At 42.8% G+C, this 21,823-nt stretch overlaps 1 protein-coding gene across 2 annotated transcripts in view; it reads right to left on the bottom strand.

The window, feature by feature from the left end:
* The window catches only part of LOC129708663 (metabotropic glutamate receptor 4-like), a 780,176-nt gene that overhangs the window by 308,087 nt on the left and 450,266 nt on the right, over nt 1-21,823 (bottom strand). For both annotated transcript variants that reach the window (XM_055654562.1, XM_055654563.1), the window contains one exon: nt 2,920-3,120. In XM_055654562.1, the coding sequence (XP_055510537.1) occupies nt 2,920-3,120 (201 nt within the window). The remainder of the gene's footprint in view (nt 1-2,919; nt 3,121-21,823) is intronic.

Below are 21,823 nucleotides of genomic sequence, written 5' to 3' on the forward strand. Positions count from 1 at the left end.
GGCTGAGACTGAATTTGGTTGAATTGTATCATTTATTATGGTTTGCTTCAAATTAAAGTCAGGCCTTTAGGGGAATCTGGACTGAACCAAGCTGAAATGTACATGATTTCCTGTCACCAGGTATACATATTAACATTGTGTGACGGAGAAGGAGATTCCAGGTCGACCCTAGAGTAATAGAGAGTAGGTTAGGGAACAGATTGGAATATAATAGGCTTAATAGACAACAGAATAGGGTTAGTTAGGTTCAAGTGAAATGGAAATAGCGAGTGTGAGGGAAAGCATGAGTCATAATGGTAACTTGCTTTGTCCCAAGTTTCTTAGGGTTTTTCTAGGGTCTAGGTTCGACTGTGGAAGGAGATGGAAGACTGGGCAGGAACACGGATGGAGGGAGTTCGCACCCACGAAAACTCGGGAGGTGAAGACTCCTTAGACCGCGACTTGAGAATTCATGCCCATGCTAACTCGGGACGCTTTACAAGATTCTGAGAAGAAACAACATCACCTTGTGTTGCTGATGGAAGGGAAATGTAAAGCACACTTATGTATATCTGGTTAGCTGATTACTAAGCCACTTTAATTATCATTTATGATGCGTTATCATAATGATAAAAGGAAGAAATGTTAATCCTGGCTAAATTGGACCAGTCAGGACTTCAAAATGGGGTTAAGTGTCAGGGCTTGCTGGGAGATTTGGTCAAATTGGGATTGCTCTCTGCAGATCTGAGACGGGCTGCGAGAGGTGCCAGAGAGTCTGGAACTTTGATACAATTAATATGCAAAGAAAAGGAAGCTTTGCAATCTGGTACCAAATGCATGGAATGGATTGTGTGGCTGCAAACTAGATATACACTTTGTAAACAGCTTGTAAATAATGTTGCAGAATCTGACTGCTGAATTTGAGTTGAAGATGAAGTTGACTTCATCTCGAAGTCCGTTGTGAATACAATGTATTGAAATGTATTAGGTTAGGGAAACGTCTGTTATGTATGGGGTTAATCAATATTTGTGATTGGGTAATTGAAAGACAACCCCCGTGTGGTTCGGCCCTCGGGTTCGCGGGGCATATAAAAGGCCGTGATCACGAGGCTCAGGGTCGATCTTCTGGAGGAACTTCTGGAGTGTCTCTGTCTGCGCGAGACCCAGAGGGCTTGAACAGATAGACGCAGGGATCAAACCCACGGTGGGGATTTGTACTGCGTTTGATCTGTGACGCGCTTTTGGTAAAATAAAATGTAGTTGATTCAAGTACTTGATTCAGTGTTTTTACTGAAACTAGACTGGGGGGAAGCTTAGAAACAAGCAGTTATCAACCGTGTGCATTTCCTTTGGGTGCTCCAGTTTCCCTCCACATCCTAAAGATGTGTGGTTTTGTAGGTTAATTGGCCCTTTGTAAAAATGCCCCTAATGTGTGGGGAGTGGGCAAGAAAGTGGGACAACGTGAACGGGTGATCGATGGCTGGCATGAACTCAGTGGGCCAAAGTGCCTGTTTCCATAGTGTACCTATGAAGAAAAACATTTCCAGACTTTCCCACCTTATATGTGTTAATTAAAATTGGCTGATGGAGAGCTTCCAGAATTTGATTCAGCCCGACTAAGTATGGAAAGGATGACAGGAACAAAACAGCCAGAATTAAATGGAATCTTCATTGTGGTTTTATCAGACAGGGAGAGATTGTATTTGGCAGAATGTAAAATAAGGCACAATCTTGGCTAAAAAACACATAAAAACCCTTGGCAGATAAACAGGCAAGCAAACAACTGCGGCATGTGTAACAAAAATTCCCATGTCCTGCAACATTCAGCACACACATAAAAGAGACCCTGCCACACTCTTATAGATAAACTCTATGCTGTTTCATTAGTGGCAGAATTAGCATTTTTACTTCGAGACGCTTTGGTCTTTGTAATGCAATTATCTACCATCCAGCTCTTTTTCCTCTGATTTTCCTTTATCTCTTCCTTCAGAGTAAGATTCATTTCTTGTCTTGACTGTACAGGACGTAATTATTTTTCAAATCTGCTATTCTCTTCGGCTGTCTTGGGAACTGACTGCTTTTATTCTTAAAATGATGACTCGGCTCTCTCTTTTGTCTGGTTCCTAATTAAGTCTGTCATGCATTTCACATGAAGTTTGGTCTGTCCTTGATAGTAGTGCAATACCTGATATGGCAATTATCCAACAGATTGACTTATGCCCTCGACTGCAGTCTCTTCCACGATGCATTAACAAGGTAAATAAATACTTACCAGAGAGATGCCTGTAGCAACATTTAGCACTCTGATACGTGATTTGTTTGGATGGTGTTCTTCCGTGCAGTACTTTAAAATTTGTTGATATTCACCTTAATTGTTTTATACTTCCCCAACAATGCGCATACACACATTTTAGGCTCTAAAGAGGTATAGCAGGGAAACAGGCCTTTTGCACCACCGAATCCACGCCAACCACGATCACCCCGATCGAGAACCAGTGTACATAGGTTTAAGGTGAAGGGGAAAAGATTTAATAGGAATCTGAGTGGTAACTTTTTCACACAAAGGGTGATGGGTGTATGGAACGAGCTGCCACTGAAGAAGGGTTTCGGCCCGAAACGCGAGTCTGAAGAAGGGTTTCGGCCCGAAACATTGCCTATTTCCTTCGCTCCATAGATGCTGCTGCACCCGCTGAGTTTCTCCAGCACTTTTGTCTACCTTTGATTTTCCAGCATCTGCAATTCCTTCTTAAACACGAGCTGCCACTGAATGACTCCATGACACATTTGTGATGTAACTACAAATGATTATATTATGTTTGTTTTTAATGCGTTAGTCGAAAAGCAGTGAAACTGAGATTGTTAGTGGACTGTTGCAACAAATAACATTAATCCACACTCCAAGCAAGAACTTCTGGTTGGTAACTATTTCTGTACACTTACCAGAGAAGTTGACTTTTCGGATGTATTCAAGAAGGATTTTGCCATCGATGGGATTCATTTTGGAACAAAGTCCAACATAGCCGCGGCAGAGGTCTTTATGCATGTTGTGCAAAGCATGTGCCATTGCATAAACTGCATCAATCACAAAGAGTACTTTCCCTTCTTGTTCGTAAGAATTATTCCGGCCAATTCTTTCCAAACCTAGTAAAAGACAATGACAAAAAAATAATTGGAATCATTATTTGTTAGCCAAAAACCCCCAATAAATAATAATGCGTATTGACAGCAATTAATTGTCAAGGCTTGAGGGAATGAAGGAACAGTTCCACCCACGACAGCAAGAAATTGCACAGATATGTGGACGCTGCCCAGGTCATTACACAAATCAACCTCTCTTCCATTGGCTCCATCAACATTTAACGCTGCCTCGGCAAGGCCACCAGCACAATCGAGGACGAGTCTCACTCTGGTCATTTCCTCTTATCCACTCTCCATCGGGCAAGAGGTGCAATAGTGTGAAAACACACATCGCCAGATTCAGGGACAGATTTTTCCTCGAAGTTATCAAGCAACTGAGCCATCCTATCAACAACTAGAGAGCGGCCCTGACTTATCAGGCTTAATAACTATCTAGCATCCAAATAAGCATCCAAATAAGCTCTGAACTATCTAGACCTGGAAGCATTGTTTTAATCTTTGCACCATTAATGTTTGTTTGTCTGTGTGTGTATATATTTGTGTGCGTGTGCGTGTGTGTGTGCATGTGCGTGTGCGTGTGCGTGTGTGTGTGTGTGTGTAATATTATATACATTATATGTTATATTTTATGTTAGAATTGTATATATATATTTAATTTTATATATATATATATATATATATATATACACACACATGCAGATAAGAATATATATATTAGACCAAGGGGGACCTCGTTCCTTCTGCGTTTTTTGAAGAACCGGGGATATGGGGACGGGGTGAGGGGGGAGTGGGATGATGTCACTCGTTGAGTGTGGAACATAGGGCAACAGGCCACGAGGAGCAAAGCCATTGTGATGTCATGAGCGAGACCATCTAGTTTATTTTACCAAGTTATTTGAAGTTTTTGAGCATTTTCATAAATAATTCGAGAATTAATGCATGACATTTTCAGATGTCAATTTTTGACATCACGCCGTAAATCTCTATCAGAATATGTAAAGATTTCACCGTTAGCGCGTCGTGTTTTCGAGGAGATGTGAAACACACACTAACATCGCACAATCCAAGATTAGAGTTTTATGTATAAAGATATATATATATATATATATTATATATATATATATATATATATATATATATATATATCTAGGGGGTTGCACGTAAGGTCACTGGGTCAAAGGGCTCGACGCACGGAGCCGCTAAATCCAACTGGAAGACATCCGTCACTTCCGGTATATGTTATTAATGCTAGAAACGCGTACTTTCCTAACTGTTAAAAACCGCCAAAATGTTGAATTTTTGCGCTGAAAAACATTGTGGGAGTCGGGGTAAATGTGAGAGACATGTACCCAACTTTAGAATTCCAAACGTGAAGCGAAATGAAGGTATAGGGAAGCGAGAACTGAAGGGACTACAGCAGCTAAAGTAAATATTGAAAATATTGGGAATTATCGCGTTTGCTCACTGCATTTCATCAAGTAAGGCATTATTTGTGTTTTTTCTTGGTTCCTTTGGTATCTAAAAATTCTCAGAAGTGATAAATCTGGCTGTAAATTTTTCTTCAGATGCATTTTCATTTTGTATGTAAAAACCCATGAGAACCATGGGCGATTGAAAAAAAATTACAGCCAGATTTATCACTTCTGAAACTTTTTAGATGCCAAAGGAATCAAGAAAAAACACAAATGCCTTACTGTTGATGAAATGCAGTGAGCAAATGGCCAATGTTCGCCAAGCGCTCTGGCTGTTGTTTTCCCTTCAGCTCTTGTTTCTATCTACCGCCATTTCTCCTCACTTTGGGAATTCTGAAATAGGCTAAATGTCTCACACACTTATCCCGATTTCCATAATTATTTACAGCACACAAATTGACAAATTCTGCGGGTTTTAACGGGCCCGCTACGCTGGAAACAATGGTAAGTGCCTACCTGCAGTTCATCGCGTGTAATCCATTTAGAGTAGCGTAGCAACAGTACGGGTCATGGGTCGTGACCCGACTGCTGTGAAACCTCCCTATATATGACATTTATATATATATATATATATGTGGTATTTTTTCTTTTCTTTCTAGGGTCTTATTTCCTTTCTTTACTTCCTTCTCTAACTTCCTCCCTAAGGGGCTTTCTTTTCCCTACACTTTCCTGCACCTTCACGATTCTTGCTCACTTTCCTTACTTATTTTATATCTATCTTTTTTAAAGCTCGAAAAACGAAGTGGTACAACAAATGTAATAAGATATATCTGATGCGTATTATTGTAATTTACTGTACTTCTAATAAAAAAACATAAATTAAAAAAAATAAAAATAAAAATATATGTGGTATTTCATGGTAAGCAGGTAAGTCTTTGAAGTGCAAAAGAGGAATCGCAGACGTAACTCAACAGGACAGACATCATCTTTAGAGGAAATGGATACCTAATATTATCGGATACAAAATGGATGCTGGTTTACAATAATACAGTAATGCTTACAACAATACTTATATTTGATAAAAATATTTTAAAAAAGGTAACAAAATGCTGGAATAATTCGGAGGGTCAGGCAGCCTCCATGGAGAAATCTGAAGAAGGATCCCGACAATAGGTTCCTTATTGTCACCCATCCATGCTCTCCAGGGATACTGCCTGATGCGCTGAATTATGCCAGCACTTTGTTTCCTTTTTTTCTAAACCAGCATCTGCAATTCCTTATTTCTACAGGTGGTATTATAAATTGGGAACTTTCTTCCGTCTGTGGAGAACTTAATTTTTCTTGACACGAAGTGCATTAACTCAAATTTCCATCAACCTTATTGCCAATCTGATGCATGTGCTTCATAACATACCAGCGGTTGAGATCACTGAGGGACACAATGATATATAGAGAACCACTAAAACAAGCCTGGATGCCTGGATTAGGGAGTTTTAGCTACAGAGAGAGGTGGAACATATTTGCATTGTTTTCTCTGGATTGATGGATGTTATGGGCAGACGCGCAATAATGAGAGGCCTAGATAGGGTAGACAGTCAGAACCTTTCTCCAAGGATGGAAAAATCAAATACCAGAAGGCATAGGTGAGAGGGGCAAAGTTTAAAGGTGATGCGCAGGGCACGTTTTTTTACACAGAGGGCGGTGAGTGCCTGAAACATGCTGCTGGGTTGATAGATGAGACAGATATGATAATGACATTTAAGAGGATTTGGATGGGCACATGGATAGGGACTGTGAAGGTAGACAAGAGATGGCCTTGCCATCATATTCAGCACAGACATGGTGGGCAGAAGGGGCCAGTTCTAGTGCTGTATTGTTTTATGTAACACCTTGCTAATCTCTCTACTGTCCGGAATCTCATGATATACAAAACACATTTATTTGAATATAGATAATAGCAATGTAGTAAATAATTTAATTCTGTCATGATTTGTTTGGAAGTAGATTAAGCAGGTGTGTTGTGACTAAATATAAATGCATAAGCACCTTCATAAAATGCATATCTTAAATATAACTTATGTTTTTCCACTCACGAAGAATGCTTCAGCCCAGCAACATCTCAATAGGTCTATATATATATATATATATATACACAAAAAGCTGGAGTAACTCAGTGGGATAGGGAGCATCTCTGGAGAGAAGGAATGGGTGACACTTTGGGTCGAGACCCTTCTTCAGACTCCAAAAATATATATATATGTGTGTGTGTGCATGCGTGCATGCGTGCGTGTGTGTGTGCGTGTGTGTGTGTGTGTGTGTGTGTGTGTGCGTGTGTACATATTCATAGAAATGTAACCTGTTCATGTTCTCCAGAGATGCTGCTTGACCCGCTGAGTTACTGTAGAATTTGGTGTCTTTCTTGTACATCTCCATAGGTTTCATTTGATCTCTCTCCAGTACATTCACATCACTCCCCTACCATGGAGACCAGATATCTGCGCAGTGCTCATGTTTTGGCGAGTATCGAGCCCTCACTATGACTTTCTGTGGCTTAATTCAACTTCCATCCAGTCAATCACGCACATACCCCTCTCCCAATCCACCAAAGTAGGTTTAGATTGTCTGGCATCCATATCAATTTCATGTGTAATTCTATCAAATTTGTAGCACATATTATTTTGTAAGCCTTACCATGTACCAAGTAAGTCTCATAATGGTCTGAATAAAGGAGGTTATAAATTTACGGTGTTACGTGATTGTGTATCTGAGAATTTTATTCCGTTGAGGATGTTATGATTGATTTTGAATAAATAAGTACTAAGATGATGTCTCCCATGTCCTCACTGTTACAATGTGACATACAGGTGCAAAGGGTCTCCCGAACACAGGCTTTGGTTTGTAAATCAGTCACCCATGCAGAAAGCTGTTTTCAAGGCTAAATTCAATTATCCTCTGTCAAAACATTAATTGGGCATGTGAAACATGCACATGGAGAAAACCAGTGCCTGTCAAATGCTTCTCTGTTCATTAACATGGATGTAAGCACTTCCACCACCACGTCTGTTTGTGATCAGATTTGATTGACTCAGATTTGCTCTTTCCTGCAGCCCTTTGAGGAAAGATTATATTCTGCAGACTGTTGACCATCTTTTTCAATTCATTTCTTTCAAGTGCATTTCCATTCCATTGCAATGAAGCCAAATTCTGCAGAACAAGGGTGTAGAGCCATGATATGAATTACCAGATAATTCAATTAATAGGCCCCCGAAATGGGCTCCAAAAATTTATAGTCTTAAAATGTTCTTTTAATTTGGATATTGGAAACAATTTTAAACCATCTGCTGGAGTTAAGAGCCATGCAGCTGAATTTTGTTAAGGCTGGAGAGAGTAACAGGTGTGATTTCATGCAATGTGTCACAATCATTTTTTTCTCCTAATTGACAAAGTTATTATGATATAATCATTTCGGAGTGAAAGATACATTCCCAATAAATTTATATTCTTTATCTGCATTAACAAAAGCAGAGGCATAAGATGTTGGTGAGGCCACATTTAGGGTATTGTGTTCAGTTTTGGGCACCATGTTATAGAGAAGATGTTGTCAAGTTGGAAAGGGTGCAGAGAAGATTTACGAGAATGGTGCCAGGACTCGAGGGTCTGAGCTATAGGGAGAGGTTGAGCAGGCTGGGACATCAGTTCTATGTTATCCCACTTTCTCATCCAATCCCTACACACTAAGGGCAATTTACAGAAGCCAATTAACCTACAAATCCATCCTGTATTTGACTCGATTGTAATCATGATTTGTCTTTGTGCTGACAGGTTAGCACGCAACAAAAGCTATTCCCTGTACCTCGATACACGTGACAATAAACTAAACTAAACTAGACTTTGGGATATGGCAGGAAACCCACGCGGTCACAGGGGGAAAAGTCCACATGGACAGCACCTGAGGTCAGGATTGAACTGGGTTTCCGGTGCTGTGAGGTAGCTGCTGCTTTCTGTTTGGCACTTGCTTTCTCTTCTTTTTCTAATTTTGATAGAAATATAGAACTTCTAAAGTTCAATATGTCAATGGGATGCATTTGTACCACAAAACTACACTTGTAACTTACCACTGTGCCGTCACTGCTACATCCCTTACAGTCCAAATACGACTGATTGTAATAGCTGATTCTCACGTTGCGAGTTGACACAACAGGTAACCCGAGTTAAAACTCATGGTAATAACGTACGATTAACATACGGAACTCGTGGACGCAACTTAGAGATTCGTGGCGCTAACGGCAGGTACTCGTGTAACTTGTCGACTTGCAAAAAATCAAACATGTTTGAAATTTTCCACGAGTCAATTTTACTCTTGTGGTTAAGAATTGAAACATTTTAACTCGTTGTAATAACGTAGTGGCCCGTGCGTTTACCTTAGTGTATCGTGAGTCTACCGTGGGAACTCTTTAACTCAGCGGGCAGGCAGCAGCAGATTGTGGATCCCTTCAGTTTCCCAGCGACAATCACCTGCCATAACGCGAGAGAGATCATGCACTGTTGTAGGTCTCCTTTGCACGTCGGTGTTTCTGTTTTTCTCCACTCATTGTTGGCCCTATCTGTCACCACCCCCACCTACACCCCTCTGCTTCCCAGCCATGTGTGTGACCCCTTCCCTCTCCAGCTCCCCGCCCATTGCACCGGCATGGGGGCTTTGCACTGTCTTCACGTCGGCGATGCCAACAGGTCGATGCCAGTCGCCCCGGGGAAGTCGCTCCCTTCAGTTTCCCAGGGGGTCGGGACGGGGCTGGAGTTGGGAGGGAAAGGTGGGTGGTGGTGGGTTAGGTGAGCAGGAGAGTGGGGTTGTTTGCAGTTGCAGAGGGAGGGGGCAAGGGCGGTACAGTTCCCAGTCTCAGCTCCTGTCCAGGGGGGTGGCCGGAGACGTCAGGACCAACGGGACACCGACCCCCAGGCCCACCAGGCCCACTGCAAGCACGGAGATCCCAGAGACCCACAGCCAGCAGCAACTCCAGCCCAGCCCCGCTCCAACTCCAGAGGAACACGCAAGGGCAGAAGCTGATGGTGTGCAAGGTACGTCCTGTTCTTGTGGTGGCGGATGAGGGGGCGCAGCTCGGGCTGTGGGCGAACTGCCACTTGTCGCCGTAGCGGCCCATCGGGGAATGGATTCCTCTGGAGTTGGAGCGGGGCTGGGCTGGAGTTGCTGTTGGCTGTTGGCCTCTGGGTTCTCCGTGCTTGCAGTGGGCCTGGGGCCTGGGGGTCGGTGTCCCGTTGGTCCTGACGTCTCCGGCCACCCCCCTGGACAGGAGCTGAGACTGGGAACTGTACTGCCCTTGCCCCCTCCCTCTGCAACTGCAAACAACCCCACTCTCCTGCTCACCTAACCCACCCATCCCCCCTCCCCCACTCTCTCGCGTTATGGCAGGTGACTGTCGCCTGCCCGCTGTTTCTGACGCTAAAGCCTTGGGATCGTTGCCCTTCGTGTTGGCGTGGAGGGGGGGGGGGGGGGGGTATTGTGCTGTTTGATCGCCCCCTACTATCCCAGGGACAGGGAGACACAGCGGCTTTTGAGACTGGTGGGCAATCACTTCCAAAGTTCTGCCCACACAGTCAGTACACCTATCCTACGCTTGTCTCCCACACTAAGATCACCCCGCAGAGAATGATCCCAGCCTAACCCAAGAGCCATGTCACCCCAGACAGATTAATGACGCCCCCCCCCCAACCTCTCTCCATCAACTCACGCCTGGGCACCGAAGCAACTCAGGAGGCGAACCCTGAGCTCCATCTCACAACAATCTGATGTGCACATCCGTCCACATTCAAAGATTTAATCTCCCGTCTCCCCGCAGTGTGTAGACATGGCAGTAAATTCAATTAAAACATATCAAACCTGTGTGTTTCAAACAAATCATAAGTATAACTGTTCTGGCACTGGATGGTGCGTATTTTCCCTTTGTAGGTCACATCAATAGATGCGGCCGCTCTGAATTATATCTTTAAAACAAAGCCACAGGATGGAGAGGTCTTCTTTAACACTGTTGCTTATTAAAACATAACACTGTTGCTTATTAAAACAAACCTTCAATCAGGATTGGCTCAAGAGTAACTCGGGAGACGAACTTGGAACATCGCAGAAATTACAAGTAAACGGCAAACTTGTCATACCCGTGGGAACTCGGTTAAACTCTTGATCATACACTTGCAATCTCGTACACAACCACTAGTCTTTCACTCGGGGTACCTCTTGTCTCAACTCGCAACGTGAGAACCAGTCTTTAACCAGCATCTGCAGTTCCTTATGTCTCTCATGTTTTTTATCTTTCTTTTCCTAGTCATTGTCCAGAAATCCTCTGCATTGTCTCTCCATCACCAGCTTGCAAACCTTCTGTTATTTAACTAATTAACATCAGTTCTGGTCGATGGGTGACAGAAGTGTCTATTCTGTAAGTTTCAGAAGCATTACAGAATCACATCAATAATATTAAGCACTATTTCATTAATAGTAACAAAGTCTATTCTGATAGCATCGCAGGTGGTACGGAGGTGGATAAATATGTCATGCTGAACAATTGTGAAATAGACAAGTTTATTTTATGTTTTCTGACTTGAAACAGGCATTATTCTATAAATGTGTGCCAGCTGGTGTGGCTTATTAGCTACCTGTCACAATAACCTTGGGGAATCACAAGCAGGCATAGCGGCGCAGCGGTAGAGTTGCTGCCTTACAGCGCCAGAGAACCGGGTTCTATCTCGACCACGGGTGCTGTCTGTACAAAGTTGGTACATCCTCCCTGTGACCACATGGGTTTTCTCCGGGTTCTCTGGTTTCCACCCTCATTCCAAAGACGTATGTATAGGTTTGTAAGTTAATTGGCTTTTGTCCCTAGTGCGTAGGATAGGTTAGTGTACAGGTGATCGATGGTTGGTGTGGACTCGGTGGGCCGAAGGGCCTGTTTCCACACTGTATCTCTAAAGCAAAACTTTTTTTTTCACTTAAGTTTTTATTGATTTTCCACAGAGATATATACAAAACAGTGCAACACCATCACCATAAATAAAACAAAACAACAATCAAAATAAAAAAATTAATAAATATGGGGAAAAAAATAGGTAAATAAATAAAAAATTGGAGTAAGTCAGTGTGGTTCACTTAATAAATTAAAAAAAATTACTTTGATTAGTTATCTGGAGATATTTCAATATTTGCACAAACATACTATTTAGTTCTATATAACACAGTCTTCCCATATCTAGCTCGACATTTATCTAGTTGGTGTCATGGCTCAAATAAACGGTCCATTTTTCCCAGATATTCTAAAATGAATTCTCCTTGACTCTCAAGAAATATGTCCGTTTCTCCACAGTAAAGATGTCTCGCACAATTTCTCGCCACTGTTCCTGTTTTGGGTTTTTTTCATTAAGCCACTGCCTGGTAATGGCCTTCTTACTTGCTGCAAACAAGCAAGAAGACCATTATCATCCCCCGCTTCCCACTAGAGCTTGGTAGAAAGCAGAGATGACCCGAGAGCCCTTCTGTTTGTATGCATCCACAATCATCTTGATCACATTATTTGAAGTTTCATCTAGTTCTGGCCTTATCTCTTCTTGTAAAGTAGTCTCTTAATTTGGAGTTAAGTATCTAAAAAGAATCAGGTTGGGATACTTTTCGATGACCATGACTATTGATGGCGGTTCGAAGGGCCGAATCTCCTGCACCTAAAGTTTCTCTATGTTTCTACATTTCGCCAGCTTTTAGAAAGCAGAGATGAGACCCCTTCTGTTTGTATGCATATCATCTTGCCATTTTTGTTTCATCTAGTTCCCTTATTCTTTTGAAGTCTCTTTTGAATCTAAAAAAATCTTTGTTTTACACCCCTTGGCTTAAACTTTGAAGTCATATGCTGAAAACACCACTTCAATGCGTGAACCCCCCTCTTTTTGACCCCCTCTTTATAATTTTGTATTTTTCCACTATAACATTTCATATTTTGAACGTAATTGCTACTATTGGATCCATAACATGTCTCAAAGCCCCTCTCAGATATTTGTCTCTCACCAAAATCTGGGTCTGGTAACCTTGTATCTCCCTTTCCATCGAGACTCATAATCACGTCTACACCAACAAGCCAGAGGTCTGAGTTGAGCTGCATAAAAGAATTTCCTCAGATTTGGTAAAGCCATTCCACCCTTGCTTTTCAGCAGTTGAAGTGTTAACGTTTTATTCTTGTTTTTTTGCTATTCCAAATGAATCTAGAGATCATCTTATCCCAGGCTATGAATTTGTCTCGGGTAACATTAATTGGGAGAAATTTGAATAAATATAGTAGTTTAGGTAGGATATTAATTTTTACCGTTTGTATTCTGGCACTGAAGTCCAGAGGAAGGGTAGACCACCTTTCAACATCCTTTTTGATGTTTACTTCAATTTTCTTATAGTTCGTTTCAAACATGTTGGAAAGTGTTTTGGTTATAGTTACACCAAGATACTGCATCGTTTTTGAATTCCATTTCAGATTATATGCATCTCTGATTTGTTGGGATGGAGAATAATTGAATGGAATAATTTGCGTTTTTGTTATATTCAGTTTTTACCCTGAGTAGTATCCATATGTTTCAAGTAGGTTCATTAGGTTTGGGCGACATATATCTGGTTGTTCAAGAAAAATAATGACATCATCAGCGAAGAGTCCAATGATATGTTCGTCCCCTCCTATTTTGACCCCCCTGCAGGTCTTCTCTCTGCCTTATTACTTGTGCTAAGGGTTCAACATACAAAGTGAAGAGAGTAGAAGAAAGATAGCATCCTTGTCTTGTGCTCCTCTCTAATTGGATCCTTTTTGATAGGTTTCCATTTACCTTAATTCTAGCTGCAGGCTCCTGATATATTGGTTCAATGCACCAAATTGCATCTTCATTGAAACCAAATCTTCTTAGTACTTCATATAAAAATACCCAACTGACACAATCAAAGGTTTTTCTGCGTCTAAACTGACCAGGACCATATTTGTATCCCTTTTTTTAGCATTATCCACAATGTGGAGGGTTATGAGGGGCAGGTATATCTCCACTTTTCTTTTTCCTTTTTTTAATCTTAAATTCTACGGCCATTCTACTTTGGTAGTTTAGGGGTCTTTTCTTTGTGCTTTTTCAAACTATCTTCTCACTTTTTCCCTCTCTTGTTCTCTTTCTCTTTCTTTTTTTTCATTTTTAGGTTATAAGGTTTAAAATGAAGCTGTACAATAATTGTATAATCTTAGATGCTAAATGTTTTATCTTTGTACAATTGTTTCTAATAAAATTTAAAATAAAAAAAAATGCACAAACTCATCACAAATTTTGTTCCGTTGGTCCACAAGAATATAATGAAATTAATTTCAAGTAAGCAATTGAGAAAAATTGTGGTTAAATGCCCTCTGTATAAATTACGTTTGACTTATTAATGGTTGACATAGTAAAGGAAAAAATACATTAACTGAATTAAACTTAGTGAATTTTCTATTAATTATTTAGACCTAATGTGCATTAATAACTATCTCTAATTTCAGTTTATTAATCAGGTTGATTGCACTAATGAGACATTAATTAACGTACTTCCTGGAGATAATTAAACAAGGATTTAGAAAAGAGACTTGCTACAATACATCAACTTGTTAACATTTTGGAGATTATGCTCCCACGCATGGTACGAAAAAACTAGAAAGCCTCATCCATCAGGATAAGATTTTAATTTACCTTGGTTATTAGATGATGCCTTAATTGCTTAGTAACTACATTTGCACTTAAATAGGGGGGAACAATAAGGGATAAGTTGTATTCGGTTTCAATTTCTATCAACTGGTATTTTCAAATTGAAAGATACTGTATGGAAAAAGGCCCATCTGTCCACCGAGTCCATGCTGACCATCCATCACCCATCTGTCTATCTATATTACTAAAAGTCTGATCTTGACCGCTTTTGGCCCACTGTGCTGCGATTTCCGAGAGAACGCCGCCACCTACGGCCATCATGTTTGGCCACCTCGCTCAGAGCCCCCCTCCGCCTTCCAGGACTGGAGGATTTTTCCCATCGATAAAAAAATCAGAGAGATATTAATGTTTTTTTTTTAAAATTGCCATTCTTTCTGCTGCCCCCGCTGGCGGCAGGGTGGAGGGACTATAAAACCTGGAAGTGTTGTCCCTCACTCAGTCTCTGCCAGACCCAGGAAGCGAGAGGGTCACAGCTCTCTGAGCTGCGATTAACACTGAACGCATGTCTACTCCACGGTGAGTCCCCTCGAAGCGGCTGTAAAGTGGCTGCTGCCCAATTGTTTGTCTCGCCTTTTTAAAAAGTATCGTTTTCAAAATGAATTTTGGTTGTCAGGTGGCTGCAGCCCAATTGTTTGCCTCGCCTTTTTGACAAGTTTATGTTCACAAAATAAAATTTGGTTATCGGGTGGCTGCAGCACAATTGTTTGTCACGCCTTTTTAACAAGTTTGTGTTCACAAAATAAAATTTGGTTGTCAGGTGGCTGCAGCCCAATTGTTTGCCTTGGCTTAGCTTTTAAAATTGTTGCAACAGTTGCATGCCAGCCCAAGTATCCATTCAGCCCACAATGTCTATACTAACCCTCTGGAAACCAGTACCCTTGGCCCGCAACACCCATACTAACGCAACAGACAGCCCCCCCCCACTGGCGAGCAATATTGGAATTGGTGGGGAGGTGGAATATTACGTTGGTGACCAGCCCACCCGTGTGATGCTGGGACCCAACGGGTCCCACTTAGTCTAGTTCACACTAGTTCTATGTTATCCCCATCTTTTCACCCACTTCCTACACAGTGGGACAACTTTACAGAGGCCAACCAAACCACAAACCCGCACGTTTGGGATGTGGGCGAAAACCAGAGCACCCAGAGGAAACACACGCAGTCACAGGGAGAACGTACAAACTCCACACAGATGACACCCGAGGTCAGGATCAAACTTGAATCTCTGTCACTGTGAGGCAGCGGCTCTACCAGCTGTGCCATTGTGCCACCGTGAAGATACTTGGTCTTTTGGCCCAATGTAATTTGTTGTTCCTTTACAACAAATTGAATTATGAGTATTCTGTAAAAAAAAAATTGTTCAGCAAATTGAAACTACTGACAGACAAGAAAGCATCGTGTCTGACAGACATGGCCAAATAATAAAGGACCATTTTCTTGCAAATTATTTATGGCATTTATGGCAGCACCAAACATGAATTGCAAGGGCCAGCATTTAAATGGCTGTCTGAGTGCTATTTTGCATGGGAAGTAGAGTGCCCTGATGTTTATTAGTGCATTTACAGGATCAGAATCATAGGATTACAAAGTAAAGATACAACTTAGTGCACCACTTCAGCGAAAGAGATATCCAGTTATTTCCCACTCACATGGTTTTTTCCATTAGTTGTGTTTTAGTTTAGAGATACAGCATGGAAACAGGCCCTTCAGCCCACCGAGTCCACACCGAGCAGCGATCCCCACACATTAACACTATCCAACACAGACTAGGGACAATTTACATGTATATCAAGCCAACTAAACTACAAACCTGTACCTCTTTGGACTGTGGGTGGAAACCAAAGATCTCGGAGAAAATCCACGCGGTCACAGGGAGAACATACAAACTCCGTATAGAAAGCAACCGTAGTCGGGATCGAACCTGGGTCTCTGGCTGCAAGGGCTGTAAGGCAGCAACTCTACCGTTGCGCCACCGTGCCGCAATATTGCTCCACACGCATGTTTGTAAAATGTGTGCAGGAAAATACAGGTCCACCACCGATTATCCGGCACCCTTGTTTCCAGAGCTTTGCTGGATTATCCAGTTTGCCATGCCAACAGAGGTCACGGCCTCCGAGAGAAGTCCAATGGAACTGGAACAGTCTGCCTAGGCCGCTGGGGAGCCAAGATACTGGCCCGCAAAGTCGGCATCAGAAGTCAACGATGGGAACAGATCTGCTGGCTCCGGTCGGGCCAGAGTAACAGAGCCCTGACCTCAGGGGGAAAAGTCGACCCACTGATCGGCCATGGAGGTCCCGATGAGGTTGAGATCGGCCACCTCACCCACCCTAGGCGCCACATTTTCAGGGGGACTTCCGATGGGGAGGGGAGAATGCAAGTGCGCTCTCGTCATTTTGTCCAGATTAAAAGAGGCGACGGACCACCAGTAGCTGAAAAATCAGTGGTGGACCTGTAATGGGTTGGCATATTCGTAAAAAAAATAATTTACCACAATTATCACGGTGTAAAATCTTCAAATATTTTTATTCTGCTTGGTTAAGAGTCAGGAGTCAGAAACCAAAGATGCCCATATAATATCAGTCGAGATCTAGAGCCGTTCGTTTTATTTAACCTCCTGCTTCAAAGTTAAATAACATTCTGAAATGTGGCCTTGAAGTTACTATTAAAGGTCCAGAATAAATTGCCTTCTTGACGATCTGAAATCTGTCGCTGCCTGTCATGCACTACGGTATATGAAAAAGTTTACAACAGATGTAGCTAATAATATAACCAATCAATAAATTTGTCTGATTTTTGTCTCACACGATGTTCCCCCACTGCGAAAAAAAAATCTCCAATCTTGTCAAGTTCATGTTGTGATGGTTTCACCACTGGAAGAGCAACGAACAAGGAGGCATTGCTGTAAAATGAAGCACAGTGGCGCAGCAGTGGAGCTGTTGCCTCACAGCACCAGAGACCCAGGCTCGATCCTGGCAATGGGTGCTGCCTGTACGGAGTTTGGATGTTCTCACTATGACCGTGTGTGATTTTCACCGGGTGCAGAAAATTTTCCTTTGTGGCATTTGTTCAACTCACTTGTGAACATAAAATATCAGTCATCTGTTCCATTGAAGTCCATGTTAGGAAATGAGCAACCTATGTTCTTCCACTGATTTAAGGCTGTCAACCAAAGATACACCTCTCCTCAAGAAAGTAGCAGCATTGACGAGGAGGTGAAATCACAGATTTGGATGACCTGATAAGTTGCTACTTATAACAGGATAGACATTATATTTTCTGTTGATTCAAATGTTCAGTGTGGCAACTCCTGAGCTATTTTAAAGCAAGCATTAGCACATTAACATGTAGACGGCAGCACTTTATTACAATTTCTACTTTGATATGCCAGCTTTTTTGATTGAGTTACCTATGCCATATGGAAGTGACATATTTGATATTCGCTGCACACCTGGATTTTCTGGAGAGTTACCAAAGAGACCAAGAGAGGATATTTCCTGAGGTACAAAATGTCAACATGTCCACCACTGTGTCCACTGTGAGAGTAGACAAGTTTGGCTGGGAAACCTTTGAGTCATTCAACATGTGTGACAGATTTGGGGAAGAGTGGGTATAGTCCTACCATTCACAAGGTGGCACAGTGGTGCAGTGGTAGAGCTGCTGCCTTTACAGTGCCAGAGACCTGGGTTCAATCCTGACTACGGGTGCTGTCTGTATGGAGGTTGTACGTTTTCTCTGTGATTGCGTGGGATTTCTCCGGGTGCTCTGGTTCCTTTCCAAATTGCAAAGACTTGCAGGTTTGTGGGTTAATTGGCTTTGGTAAATTGCCCCTAGTGTGTACGATGTGCAGGTAGGATAGCATGGAACCAGTGTATGGCATGGACTCGGTGGGCCAAAGAGCCTGTTTCCATGCTGTAGCTCTAAACTAAACATTCCTCTCCCTCCTCCAACATCTCCACATTCACATTGCCGTGAAACCACATCTAATGCAATGGCAATACGTGCATGATTGCTTTCTATCATCCAGAACTCAGTTGCCTGTTCCAACGCAAGCCAAGATCCTTTCAACAAACACTCTAAGCTCGCTGCCCTACATTGCTCCCTGTTAGTTAAAGTTTGATTTTAGACGGCCTTGCAGAGAAATGAATCCCAACAGAAGGCTTTGCAAAATTATTTCCTGTTATCCAGAGATACAGTGTGGAAACAGTCCCTTCAGCCCAATGAGTGCGCGCCAACTAACGGGCCAACTAGTTCTATCCTACACGCTAGGAATAATTTACAGAAGCCAATTAACCTACAAACCTGCACGTTAATAATGAAGTTACTCAATTTTTTAAAATCAAGCCTGCACCTAAAGTGGTCATGAAAACTGGACCCAGACTTGACTAGTTTATTCGTGAGGTGATGCAGGTTAAAATTCTTATTGGAGGAAGATTTTCCTTCATGCCATTGGTTCAACTCACTTTAGTTTAGAGATACAGTGTGGAAACAGGCACTTCGGCCCAACGAGTCCGCGCCGACCAGCAATCATCCATACACTGGTTCTATCCTACACACGGATTGTTTGACTGCCCCGACCATGGGAGAATAACGAGGAAAAAGATTGGACTATTTACAAAACCCAATTTACCTACAAACCTATGCGTCTTTGGAATGTTGAAGGAAACCGGAGCACCCGGAGAAACCCCCCACGCGATCGCAGAGATAACGTACAAACTCCGCACAGGCAGCACCCATAGTCAGAATCAAATCCAGGTTTCTGGAGCTGTAAAGCAGCAACTCTCCCACTGCGCTACCGTAGCGCCTGGCATTGATGTACTTCCAGCAGCAGGGATAATGACAAAATAAGCCAACTGTGGACTCGTCCATTCCCTCGATGTAATTCCAACATACATGTTTTTTTTGCATTACCCAGTTATGTTTGCCTGATTATAATACAGTGCACCATACTTCATTGGTCACCTCTGATCTGACCAGCAGTAACATATGGCCTGGATAGAGTGAAGGTGGGGAGGATATTTCCACTAGTGGGGAAGTCTAGGATCAGAGGCAATAGCCTCAGAATAATAGGACATACCTTTAGAAAGGAGATGATGAGTTTCTTTAGTCAAAGTGTGGTAATGGGGAGAAAGCAGGACCTCGCAGTCCCTGGTTAGAGACTGACTTCGGGAACTCCAAGCTGCAGGATCTTAGACCATCCTAGATGCGGGAGCTTTGATCGCCAAATGCGGAAGGCTGTATGGTAATTTGCATATCACTGTACCTTAATTGGTACACGTGACAATAAGACCTTTGAAACCTTTGAACCTTTGAAATATGAGAGAAGTTCAGTTGTAACAGTTACATGACATCTGAAATGTGCACACTTTTTCAGTCATGAGTATTCCCAGGCATCTTTTGTTCTTTGGACATGTCAACATGGGAAGCATGATTGAGATTACCATTGTAATTTATCTGCTGGTTGAAGTTGTTATGCGTTGGCAATAAATCCATTGGGGGCCCTAAAGGTTTCTGAAGTTCAAGCTGTTATTTCCTAGCATTATTATTCATGACAAAAAAAGTTTAATATACAATAACCACATACTTCCTGTTCAAGTGACAGCAACAGCATTCGGTGCAATTTAAATCACGATTTCTACAAGTTTCTTGCAGTTACCCGATCTCGTTTCATTAATCTGTCAGGTTGATTTTATACGCTGAATTCAATTTCGTTAACAAAGTGTTTTCTTTTTGGAGTGGTGTCTTCTGTAGATTAGCTGAGGACAGATTGTATCAAGTTCTGTTAACTCCTACAGTGCCTCTGAACTTGGTACATCGCAGTCCACAGTGAAACTGGACACACTTTCAGCTCACTAAACACGTAAACTGTGCAGCAGTGTTGAACTCTGAGGATTAACTTCACGAACATCACTTCGACTTATTATTTTATGCTTAATGCATGGTTGCTGCGTATTTTCCACCAAGAATAATCCGTCTTTTAAATGAGACATCACACCATAGTGCTACATTCTCAATCAGATGGAAATAAAAAAATCCTACAGCACTATTTTGAAAAACGGCAGTAATTATCCTTGGCATTCCAGCTAATATTTCTTCCATATTCAACATCTTAAAAATCTGACCTTTAACGTATAGGTCCACCACCGATTTTCTGGCACTCTTTGGTACAGATCGGGAAAGTTTAACGGATTATGGGCCAAATGGAGGAGTTAATATTGACCAAATTAAAAACACCATAAAATGGAGGATCCCTGAACTTGTCAGGATTGCTTAACCCTTGTCAGCTGAAATCTACAGGCTTCGGATGGCTCCAGCCAGTCTAGGCTCAGACTGGTATGCAGGATGGTGAAGAATCCGGGTGTTCTACTTGTTTCTCCTAACTTGATAAAATGTATAGCAGTTTTGCAAACAAATCTTAAATGCATCATTTTGATTAGATCGCTGCAAGGGCATCGCAAATAGTATAAATAATGTTGCGAGAGGAGTGTCCTGTTAATTGTTGATTGGTTGAAATGTTGAGCCTTGGAGGAACTGTTTCAATCCCAGGGCCCATGTTGCACTATTAATTTGTGTTTGCTTCCTTCTAGAAGCTTCTTTCGAATACAATTTATATCTATCTATCTATATTACTAAAAGTCTGATCTGACACTGTGCTGTGATTTCCTAGAGAACGCCACGACCTACGGCCTTCATTTTTGGCCACCTCGCTCAGAGCCCACATCTGCCTTCCTGGACCAGAGGATTTTTCCCATCGATGAAAAATCAGAGACATATTAATGTTTTTTTAAAAAAATCACCATTCTCTCTGCTGCCCCTGCTGGAGGGACGGAGGGAGGGGGTGGGACTATAAAACCAGGAAGTGGTGTACCTCACTCAGTCTCTGCAAGATGGAGGTCACGTCTCTGAGCTCTGAATAACACTGAACACATGTCTACTCAACTGTGAGTGCCCTTAATGTGGTTTGAAAATGAAAATATGGTTGGTTTGAAGTAAAAAGGCACTGCCTGCAAATGCTTGTTTGGGGGGGTTTGGGGGGTTTGGGTTGAAGTAAAAAGGCACTCTCTCTCCTCTCTCTCCCCTCCTCCTCTCTCCCCCCCCCCCCCCCCCCCCTCCCTCCCCCCCTCCCCCCCCCCCCCCCTCCCCCCCCCCTCCCCCCCTCTTTCCCCCCTCCCCTCCCTCTCCCCTCTCTCTCACCTCACCCCCCCTCTCCTCTCTCCCCTCTTTTTCACCCACCACCCCCCTCCTCCCCTCCCCCACCCTCCTCCCCTCTCCCCTCCCCCCCCTCCCCCCCCCTCCCCCCTCCCCCTTCCCCCCCCCCTTCAGCACACCCTCTCTCTCCCCCCCTCACTCACCCCCCCCCTCCTCCCCCCGCTCTCTCTCCCACCTCCCTCCTCCCCTCCTCCCCACCTTTCCCCCCTCACCACCCACCCTCCTCTTCTCCTCCCCTCTAACCCCTCTCCCTCCCCTCTCTCTCTGTCTCTGCCTCTCCCTCTCTCTGCCCCCTCTGTCTGCCCCCCTCTCTACCCCCCGCCCCCCCCTAGATG

This window comes from Leucoraja erinacea, chromosome 24 (assembly GCF_028641065.1).
Source record: "Leucoraja erinacea ecotype New England chromosome 24, Leri_hhj_1, whole genome shotgun sequence".
Classification (NCBI taxonomy): Eukaryota; Metazoa; Chordata; class Chondrichthyes; order Rajiformes; family Rajidae; genus Leucoraja; species Leucoraja erinaceus.